The sequence below is a fragment of the Leptonychotes weddellii genome, chromosome 4 (genome assembly GCF_054177405.1).
Source record: "Leptonychotes weddellii isolate Sample4059 chromosome 4, ASM5417740v2, whole genome shotgun sequence".
Classification (NCBI taxonomy): domain Eukaryota; kingdom Metazoa; phylum Chordata; class Mammalia; order Carnivora; family Phocidae; genus Leptonychotes; species Leptonychotes weddellii.
Genome location: NC_138372.1, coordinates 145,226,751 through 145,238,208, shown reverse-complemented (window position 1 = coordinate 145,238,208; position 11,458 = coordinate 145,226,751). Strand labels below are relative to the sequence as shown.

At 38.4% G+C, this 11,458-nt stretch overlaps 1 protein-coding gene across 1 annotated transcript in view; it reads right to left on the bottom strand.

The window, feature by feature from the left end:
• Nucleotides 1-11,458, bottom strand: part of PKHD1L1 (PKHD1 like 1) — a 139,158-nt gene that overhangs the window by 49,039 nt on the left and 78,661 nt on the right. The window contains exons 44-49 of the mRNA XM_081817137.1: nucleotides 11,216-11,387; nucleotides 7,936-8,024; nucleotides 7,437-7,585; nucleotides 5,823-5,952; nucleotides 4,192-4,310; nucleotides 3,105-3,234 (exon numbers count right to left, since the gene is read on the bottom strand). Of these exons, the coding sequence (XP_081673263.1) occupies nucleotides 3,105-3,234; nucleotides 4,192-4,310; nucleotides 5,823-5,952; nucleotides 7,437-7,585; nucleotides 7,936-8,024; nucleotides 11,216-11,387 (789 nt within the window). The remainder of the gene's footprint in view (nucleotides 1-3,104; nucleotides 3,235-4,191; nucleotides 4,311-5,822; nucleotides 5,953-7,436; nucleotides 7,586-7,935; nucleotides 8,025-11,215; nucleotides 11,388-11,458) is intronic.

Sequence of the window (11,458 nt, the reverse complement as noted above, 5' to 3'; positions counted from 1 at the left end):
AATGCCACTGACTTCTGTGCATTGATTTTATATCCTGCCACTTGACTGAATTCCTGTATGAGTTCTAGCAGTTTTGGGGTGGAGTCTTTTGGGTTTTCCACATAAAGTATCATATCATCTGCAAAGAGTGAGAGTTTGACTTCTTCTTTGCCAATTTGGATGCCTTTGATTTCTTTTTGTTGTCTGATTGCTGTGGCTAAGACTTCCAATACTATGTTGAATAGCAGTGGTGATAGTGGACATCCCTGCCGCGTTCCTGACCTTAGGGGGAAAGCGCTCAGTTTTTCCCCATTGAGAATGATTTATCACTATATTTTGCAAATTTAACTAAAATATGTCTTGGTGTTGGCTTGCTTTTGTTGATTTTGATGGGAGTTCTCTGTGCCTCCTGGATCTGGATGTCTGTTTCCTTCTCCAGCTTAAGGAAGTTTTCTGCTATGATTTCCCCAAATAAATTTTCTACCTGCTTTTCTCTCTCTCTTCTTCTGGGACTCTTATGATACAAATGTTAGTACATTTGATGGAGTCACTGAGTTTCCTAAGTCTATTCTCATGATCCATAATTCTTCTTTCTCTCTTTTGTTCTGCTTCAGTATTTTCCATTATTCTCTCTACTATATCACTTATTTGTTCCTCTGTTTCTTCCATCCTTGTGTTCATTGCATCCAATCTGTTTCGAATCTCAGTTACTGCATTTTTCATTTCTGACTGATCATTTTAAAACTATTTCATCTTTTTTTTTACTATTTTATCTTTTAAGGGTCTCCCTGAAGTCTTCCATTCTTTTCTCAAGCCCAGCGAGTATCCTTATGATTGTTGCTTTAAATTCTCCATCAGGCACATCACTTATGTATGTTTCCCTTAGATCTCTGGCCATGTCCTTATATTATTCTTTCATGTGGGATGAATTCCTCCATCTCGCCATTTTGTCTAAATCTCTGTCTTCTTCAGTGTGTTAGAAAAGCCTGTTATATGTCCGGCTCCTTAGAGCAATGGCTTTATGAAGAAGGAGGTCATATAGTGTCCAGGCCCTGGCACTTAAAGGAGTGTCTCTAGTGTGTGCTGTGTACACTCTGCTGTTGTGTTTTGGCTGCTCTATCCTTCAGGCCTGTCATCTGCAGAGTTTCTCCTTGCCTACAGTGGGCAGTGTTTGGTCCTTGGCCAGAGTATGGCAAATTTTTAACTAGGTGTGCTCTGGTCTGCTTGTTAAATGAGACCTGATGCTACTTCCACTAGAATTGAAACCCTGCAGACCTCTCTACTCAGAAGACATGGTGTGGGCAGGGGTTTCTGATGGTCTTCTGGGGAAGGGCCTACTGTATTGGGAGTGAGGCACACTTGACCAAGAAGGGCCATACTGGCAGAGCATAGGGGTGTGCAACTTGGTGTAAGCAGGTTAAGCAGCCAAGTGTCAGTGCTGTGCTGTTTACTACCGGTGGCTCTGCATTTATGCTGAGGGGTGGGAGTGGGAAATAGTACCAGGCAGCTCCTTTGTCCCCAGAGAGGAATCATCGAGCATACTGTCTCTCAGGGAAGCACTCCCAGAAGGGCAAATAATCTCCGCACTGTGTGTCCCAGGCATTTTTCAGATCACTGTTTCCACACCATCCACCCCCGGGTTGTATGCCTGCTCTTCTCTCTAGGAGCAGTGCAGTGTCCCCCTGGCTCTATCCTAGCCAAGACTGCTGACTTTTAAAACTCCAGGCTTTGTGGACGTGATGTGGGCAGGGGCCTGTGCTGGCCTTCAGGGGGAGGTCTCACTGCACTGGGACGGAGGCAGACTTGACCCAGAAGGGTAGTCATGCCAGAGCGCAGGGCTGTGGGACATGGAGCATGCAGGCTAGGCAGCAGGGTGCTGGGGCTGAGCTGTATTCTGCAGGTGCCTCTGAACCAGCATATGCTGAGGGGCCGGTGAGGGAAATGGCGCCTGCTGCTCTTTTGTCCATGGAGAGGCATGTCCTAGAAAGTTACCTCTCACAAAAATGCTCCAAGAAGAGAGAACAGTCTCTTTGTGTTTTAGGCATTCCTCAGATCCTGCCGTCTCTGCCCCACTCCCCTTGCTTGCCTGCCTGTCTTCTCTCCAGGAACAGGGCAGCGCCCTCAGGGCTCTATCCCAGCCAATCCCTCGACCTTTAAAACTCCACTCTTCAAGCCCCACTGCTTGCAAAAACTTGTGAAAATCAGCCCCTCTGCTTTCCTAGCCAATGGTTTTGGGGAAATGTTCACCATGTACTCTCCCCTGTGTGCTATGCACTCTCCTGCCTTTCTCTGCGATCAGGGCTTCCTCCCCTATGCAACACCTGGGATCTGTTTCTCCCCCAAACCAAATTTCTGCACCTCCTACCTTCCTCAGTGTGGCCTCTTCTCTCCTAGTTGTGAACTTTGTTCTGTCAGACTTCAGAATGATTTCTTGGGTATTTAGAATGACTTGATAATTATCTAGTTGTGTTTGAGGGACGAGATGAGTCTAGGGTCCTAGTACTACATCGCCATCTTAGATCCCCTCATGATATTTTTTAATTTATAACATGAAATGCAATTAAAAGCATTTCTTCTATTTACACCAAAAAAATATTATAATCAGCAATCTTTTAATAACTATCTTAGATCCCCCCATGATACTTTTTAATTTAGGACAAAGATGCTCTTGAATCAAAGGTTCTCAAAATTCACTGTGCGTAAGAATCACCTAGTGGGTGCCTGGGTGGCTCAGTTAGTTAAGTGTCTGACTCTTGATTTTGGCTTAGGTCATGATCTCAGGGTCGTGAGATCAAGCCCTGTGTGGGGCTCCCCACTCAGCGGGGAGTCTGTGTGAGATTTGCTGATTCTCTCTGTCCTTCCACCTCTGCCCCTCCCCCACCCCACCCCACCCCACACCTGTGCTCACACACTCTCTCTCTCTCAAATAAATAAATAAATAAATCTTAAAAAAAAATCACCTAGAAGCTTGCTTAAAGCAGAAAGTGCTAGCCTTGCCCCACAGGATGCTATACAGTAGTCTTCACTGAATATTTGCTGAATAATTACAAAGGAGAGCATTAAAAATGTGAATATTTCAAGACATTTTAATTACATATCTATTTAGTTAAAAAACAGCCACTTACCAAGGTGAGTGTAGGAAAGGGTATCATTGAGAATGAGAATTTTCTGGTCATGCAGGATTTTAACGATACTTCTAGTTTCTGTCTGGTGGAAATCATAGCTTGTGGTTGTTATCACAATCTCTTCTCCCTCCTTAGAAAAATTCAAGTGCCAAATTCAAGAACAATTTTTAAAATAGGTTTCTATTTCTTAATAATAACTGTTAAAAAGTTCTAATTTAGTTCATATCTGATTAGCAACATGGTATTATCAGAAGGAACAAACTATACATTAAGGTCTCTAAAAATAAATATGCTTGGGTTTGATCTTTTTTTTTTATTATGTTATGTTAATCACCATACGTTACATCATTAGTTTTCGATGTAGTGTTCCATGATTCACTGTTTGCGTATAACACCCAGGGCTCCATTCAGTACGTTCACTCTTTAATACCCAACACCAGGCTAACCCATCCCCCCACCGTTTCTCAGAGTCCATAATCTCTCATGGTTCATCTCCCCCTCCGATTTCCGCCCTCTTCATTTTTCCCTTCCTGCTATCTTCTTCTTTTTTTTTTTTAACATATAATGTATTATTTGATCTTAAGAACTCTATATTTTGATTTATCTCAGCATTTCCTCAAATTTAATTCAGTCATTAAATAAAATCATAGGCAATATACTTTTTAAAAATTAAATGGATCAAAGCAAATATATTCATATTTTTATTAAAAACTGGTCAGTACAATATTCTTAAGACTTAAAAATATTTCCCCAGACTTTTTCTTTTTACACAATTACTTATTACTTGGTATTCCTGAAATGTGGGAAAGACACACATAAAAAACTTTTTTTACTCAAAAACTTCCCTATTTTCCTTTCATAACTAATATATAAATAATACTCTTTATATATTCTGAAGGCCCTTTAAAGACCCCAGTTTTTAAATGCCTGCTATCAGGTAAGCTTTTGAGTACAAGCTAATACAAAATATACATTTCTCATCTGATTAATCCTATGAGAAAGTAAATGTCCATGAGAATAAGAAAGAAACCTTTTTAAGCTGACCCACTATGTGTATTCAGTTCCCACCACATACTATCTCCCATACCTGCCAATCCACAGCATCTATTAGAGACAGGACTTTGGAACCTGCCTCTGCAGTTTCTGAGAGCTTAGTTTTATATATTGAACGTGGAATTCCATGAAGATCCAGTTCACCAAACACCCCTGAAGGAGAAAAAATTCTATTTACCACATAGTACTGAGTTAGTTGCTAGTATAAAATTAGACAATACACGGATATATTTTAATAAGTGATTGGACATTTTAGAATGAATGGAATGAATTTGGATTATCTGCTCAGGGTGATACAAGAAAACTTTGACCCTCTGACCCACTTCTAGGAATCTGGTCCCTAGAAATTAAAGCCAGTGCACAAGGATATGTGAATGAGGATGCCTAGTACTATAATATTTGAAAATATTGGAAAACTGGAATAAATCTAGTGTACATCAATAAGAGAATGATGGAAACTAATACAGTAGGGTAATATAGTTTAAAAAGGAAGACTGTTATCTGTAAATATTGATCTGGAAAGATATCCACAATATGTTAACTGAGAAATAAAACTTAGTATCTTTAGTTTGACATGTAGACACTGTTAACTATTGACACTCGTTTCCTCATGATGGGGTAGAATTGGAAAGATGGTTTTTTTTTTTTTTAAGATTTTATTTATTTATTTGACAGAGAGAGACACAGCGAGAGAGGGAACACAAGCAGGGAGAGTGGGAGAGGGAGAAGCAGGCTTCCCGTGAAGCAGAGAGCCCGATGCGGGGCTCGATCCCAAGACCCTGGGATCATGACCTGAGCCGAAGGGAGACACTTAACGACTGAGCCACCCAGGCGCCCCAGATGTATTTTTTTCTTAATAGTTTTTCTTGGTATTACTTGTGTTGTTTGAAATGTTACTTTTGAAACAAAAAATAAATAAATAAACTCCCAAAAGCAAATATTTTTTCCAGATTGAATTTGTCTGCCTTGGGGCATTTACCAGTGGAGAGCTGACTAATTCAATTCTGATGCGATTTTCTAATGCTCCTCTTTCCTGACTGTTGCTGTTCTAGAAACTATGTGGGAAGGCAACTACAGCACATGCTTGTATGTATCTTTTCAATGAATATCCAGCAGCTTTAATAAATGTAGTTAGTAATTATGACCAAATAAACCCTCTTAGTTTCTTTACTTTCCAGGCTTAGATAGGAATACATGCAGCCATACAAATCCAACTGGAAAACAGAAAGTTCAGCAACAGGTATGACGGGATAACGGATAGCAGAGTCAGTTGATCCTCAGATTATTAATACTGTAAGTGGAATAATGTGCAGAAAAGTTACCTTTTAAGGAAAAGGCACCAAAATATGAAAAAGTATCCTTGTTTATATAAAGGGAAGACTATAAAGAAAACCAGATTGGAGAAATAATATACATATAGAGAGATTTATGTTAGTTTTGCAGTGGATTACATTTTGGTTTCAAATATACCCACATATACCTATTTTAGTGTGACATGATTTAATTTAAAAAATTTTATTTTTATAATCCTTTATTATAAATAAATGTCTGTAAAAGTTTCTGATACCATAACATCTTGAACTGATAACAGGTAACTTAGTGCTATATGTTTTAAAATAGACTTTCAAAATGGATATGATACTATCAGTATCTGGAAACACATACCTAAGACCTTTGATCCTTGATTTGGTCCTTCTGAAAGAGCCCACTCTGGAGTAGAATGATTTCCTCTAAGAACAATCTGTAATTCTCCTTTAAAAGGGTAATCTTCCCAGCCACCAATCAATCTACCTCCCTGCAGTGAAGCAGAAAATTGTTAATACTTAAAAATTGAGCAGAAAAAAAATTCGCCCATAAAAAAGGAATTAGGAAGATACTGGCAGCCTCTAATAAAAATGAATGAAATCTGTTATACAAAGAACAGTATTGTATCTGGAAGTGACTTTGATTTAATGCTGTCACTTTGGGATGGGTAGCTTAAATGACTTTTCCAAGGTCAGACTCAATAGGTACTTATTGTCAGTGTTATACCTAAAACTGAGACCTGCTTACATCTAAACTTGTGCCATTTGGACAGATCACGTTTTATTTTAGCACCATGTGACATATATGAAATACACTGTTCACACTTACATCCAAGCTATGGCCAAGTAGGAGCCCCCACTGTGAATAATAACAGCTATTACTAAATGCTTGCTGATTCCATGTCAGCCATAATGTGTAAGGCTTTATGTATATTATATCATTTGACCTTTACACTAAACCCATGAATTGCTGTTATTATTCTCATTTAATAGGTGAGAAAACTGATGCTGAAAGTGGTCAAATATCTTACGCAAATTCCCAACTGACAGGGAGGCTGAAGGACTCAGTCGTTGCTTTAATTTACCTCAAAGCTCATGCATCTAAATACCAAAATATTGCATATCTTTAAAGCAGTAAAGGCCTATTTTTATAAAGAAAAGCTACTATACACTTCTACTTTTTTAAAAATTTAGCGGAGATACAGAGAGAGAGAGAGAGAGAGAGCGTAAGCATGAGCAGGGGGAGGGCTAAAGTGAGAGGGAGAAGGCGGCTCTCCCCTGAGCTGGGAGCCCAATGCAGGCTGGATCCCAGAACCCTGGGATCATGACCTGAGCAGAAGGCACTTAACCGACTGAACCACCCAGGCATCCCTACACACTTTTACTTTTCAACCTAACTTCATAGCTCTTGGTTAGGCCATTCTTTTTAATTAACAATAATAATAGACTGACAGAACAACTCAACTAATTATACTGTTACATGTTCAAGACCACCTGAGGTTTATGAGAGAATGAGGTGATTGTTCCAAGCAGTTGAAATATTTTTATGAATCTTCTCCTGTTTTCCTCATTCCATTTATGTCCATTCATTTTAAGAAACACTGTTTTCTAAAAAAAAGAAAAGACTTAAAACCTTTTATTTCTTTCCAGAACTCCTGGGGATTTTCTGGTTCTTAGAGCAAGTTGTGGGTTTAGCTTTACCTAACAGTATACAAATATTCTACGTAGGATTAAAAATGGGCAAACTTCACAGTAAAAGTAGCATAATTACTCCTTAAGGAATATGTAGCCACCAGTTGAAAGGACAGTGGAAATATGCTGGACTTACATGAGGCTCACGTCTCATGGGTTAGAGCCAGTTGTGTTTTTTACTCACATCGATTGAATATGCTTTCTTATATTTTTTCTTCAGCAAATCTCCAACATCTTAGAATTTGACTAATAAAGGTATAAATTATAAGACCCTCCCTCTTACCTGAAGTGATATGTAGGTAGCATTCAGAACAACTTTTCTGTAAGAAGACTCTGCAGCTCCCACAGTGTGTTTATCTTCCAGTTCTAGAACTCCCCAAATAATGAGACTTTCCATTGGTGGAATATCTGTGTCTGCTACAACCCATGTTCCTATAAAAACAATGCTTTAATATAAGAAATATAACATAATTCATACTATAGCTTATAGATAAAAACATGGACACCCTTACCAGTGAGTCCTGGTTTCGAAGTCTGCAACCCTTTTCCCACACAATGACTTATTCTTGACTCTCCCAGAAAATCTATTATCCTTAATATTCACGTTTAAATCCACATAAAACCCAGAAGGCTAGGTCTGGTATCCAGGAAACAATACTAGAATCCATCTCTTCACATTTGCTCTTTTCCCAAGGTGTGTTGCATAGAAGTGGAATTCTAACTTTGTGCTATCTATCAATATCACACAAACACAAGCATTTTGTTTATGTTTACGTACTTACCTTCAGGAATAACTACATTTGCTCCTGGGTGAGGTATGGTATAATTATTTTCTCGAGATGATTGCCAGAAAGAATCATTTGACCATAAGCTGAAAAGAGAAGAGAAATCGTTCCATTAAGTATTATCTTTATATACTTAATGACCATCTCCTTATACTAGCTGTTTTGGGATGATAGAATGCAAATTAGAGAATTTATAATTTTGCTAAGTAGGTAAGCTAATATGTGCAATTGGTAGAATACTCAACACATACGACTACACAATGGCTTTTTTTTTCTCTAAAGAAAACTTCCTTTCCATCTACAATCTGAATCACCTTTTCTCCCACTAAATCCTCATTGTGATACCCTAATTTTGGCTAAAATGTAAATTATTTAATTTCCTTACAAGATTTCACATGGTAGAATGGCACCTGGGTGGCTCAGTGGGTTAAGCGTCCAACTCTTGATTTTGGCTCAGGGCAGGATCTCAGGGGTTGTGAGATTGAGCCCCTCTTTGAGCTCTATGCTCAGCGGGGAGTTTGCTTGAGATTCTCTCTCTCCCTCTCTCTCTGCCCCTTCCCTGGCCTGCACTCTCTCTCTCTAAAATAAATAAATCTTAAAAAAAAAAAGATTTCACATGGTAGAAACTGAAAAGAAATTCATCCTTTGTCCATTTAAAGACCCTTACATATGGTGTTACTGAATGGGGGAAGGGGGCAAGAGGATATGGTCACTAGATTCTGTGAAGGGAGGGATGGAAGGATGGTTTCTGAATTGGTAAGGATGAGTAAATGAGGTTAAGCCCCTGGGATGGGATCAGGGATGGCAGGTCTGCAACCAGAGTGAAGGTTATGTTAAACTGAAAGAGACATAAAAAACGCTTTAGAGGAGAGGCAGTCTCTACTTTTCATTGCTATACTTTCCAGAAACCACCCCCATGCAAATTGTTGTAAAGAATATTATTATAAAGTTGATGATATTTTTCCCACTGGAAAATGTTCACAATCAGAGGTTGTTTCCTGAACTAGTAAAAAATTTTAAAATTCCATGATACAAATTCTTGAATTCTATAAGACAGTCAATATATAGTTTGGTTAAAGTGTACTTGTATTATACATTTGAAATATGTTAAAAATTCTGTTATAAAAATTTGTTTTACTGGGTTTAAAAGAAAGGTCAGCAGTTAAATTAGACTTACAATAATACATTATTTTTCATGAAGCAATTTCAGAGCAAGTTACGTTTAATGGCTGTATCTTTCTAACTAAAAAACCTGACCAGCATTGTATGGATTTGATCACTGATTCTACTAGTTTTTCTCAAGATTAATAGCCTTTCATTCTTATCTCCAACAGCACTATACTATGCACGTTATATATTGTTCTTCTTATTGGGCACTGTTATGATCAATAAAGCCTAACACCTCTGAAACAAAGCATATGTATGTTGCATACTAGAGTTTTATATCCTAATCTTGAGGTACCCATCCTGGATCAAGATTCTGTTTGTTTTCACTGATATCTCTCTGTATAATATAAATTGATAAATCCAATTATAGCTATTTCTAGTGAGCAGAACTCATACCATGGGGGGAAACAACCTATGCTAAGACATATACATGTAGCATACCAACATATTCCTCTGTCACATCCTGGTCTAGACCAATCTAAATCTATTATGTGTGTAAATGATAAATATTAATTAAATTTTCAATAATTCTATCTACCTTAGACTATATAAGGACTTTTTGGTCAATAACCTTGATGGTGCACGTCTCTAATACAGCTCTCTCAAGTCTTTTCATGAGCCTTCCTGCTTTCTCCACTGTCCCTCTATAATACTGACAGAGTAGCAAAAGTGGTCTTTCCAAAATGTAATCTGGAGTACATTACTTTTCAGCTGAAAATCATTTAAAAGCTTCCTCTATTTCTTAATACTAACTGCCTGCATGACCTGAATGGTCTGATTTCCACCTGTTTCCAACACCATTTCTAGGCCACTCTCCTCTGCTCACCGGGGTCCAGCCATGTTGTTTTCTCTCTGTTCTTAGATATGCCATACTCTTTCCCACATCAGGGTCTCTGCCCAAGATGCTTCCTGGGCCTAGAACCTTCCTCCCCCACCCTTCACATGGTTAGCTCTTCCTCACCCTTTGGGTCTCAGCTGGAATATCACCTCCTGTGAGAGGCTATTCCTAATCCCCCTACCCAAAGGAGGTCCCTGCCATACTGCTCTCTGTCCCAGACACCTCCCCATTCCCCTTATAACCTTTATCACTCACTCACACTGTTTACTCTTTTGTATCTTTGCTTGCTTGTGCTGGATCTGTCTCTTTGGATAGAATGTGAGTGTAATGAGGGCCGGGACCACATCTGTGTTGTTTACAATTGACTCCCCAGTGCTTAGCACAGTACCTGGGCCATAGCAGGTGTTCAAATATTTTTTAATGATCAAATTAATATATCAAAAAAATCAATTATTATTCTTTTGTACAATAGTTACTACTACATCTGTATATTCTGAAATGTAATTCACGTAATAAAAAACATTGAGTTGTGCTTGATGCATAGTAGCGGGCTCTTATCATTATTTTTATGATTATCATTTGTCCATAAAGGACACAAATATACATCAAATCAGGATAATACCTCTAAGGGCCTTAAAGACTAGTACGAACCATCACATGCTAGTGCTATGATGTATGGTTATTACTATAACTCAAGGTAGAGAGCAATGTTCCACATGAGAAATAAAGGTAAAGGGCTATGTAAGTTTCAAAGATAGAAAAATCATTTTTAACTGTAAGAATTAACATATATTAGGGGGTCAAACATTTGAAACAAAATTAAATAAGTTGTGCTACAAGATTTGACCATGACAGTTATTCTAGACAAAGAGACACCACCCACTAAGAAAGCATTGGATTAATGAGGAGACTTTGTTTCTGGTGCTATTTTGGAAGTGTCATCAAGAAGTTTTGTGATCTTGGGTAATTCACTAAAGGTCACTGGCTTCAGCTTTCTCACCTTATAATAAGGGAGTTGGTCTAATAGTCCATATCCAACATTCTGCAAGTCTAAGATTACCAGTAACATTCACACAAAATTTTTTGTGAGATTTTTCCATTTTCTCATCAGGGTGGTTATAAGGCCCAAGTGAAGTAATGAGTATGGAAGTGCTTTGTGACTTACAAGGCATTGTGCAGGATGAGGACATTATTTTCTCACCCAAGAGTGACATGTGAAAAGAATTCTATCAAGTGCTATTGAAGGTATTAATAAACAAAAGGCCTATGTACTTATATGTGGCTGGTCGCTTCCTGGGAATTGGTTTTCTTGATGGGGGATGTACAGGAAAGCAGTCCTGGAGAATGCAGCAGTAAGCTTGGAAATTAATAATAACATCTTTCACATCAGGATCCAGGGTACCAGAAATGGGCTGGCTCTGCTGAAGGTCATTTCTTCCTGACACTGAAAGTGAAGTAGTTTAAATTAATATGATATCAAATGTAGACAAAGAAAATGGCAATTTGAAAATATTC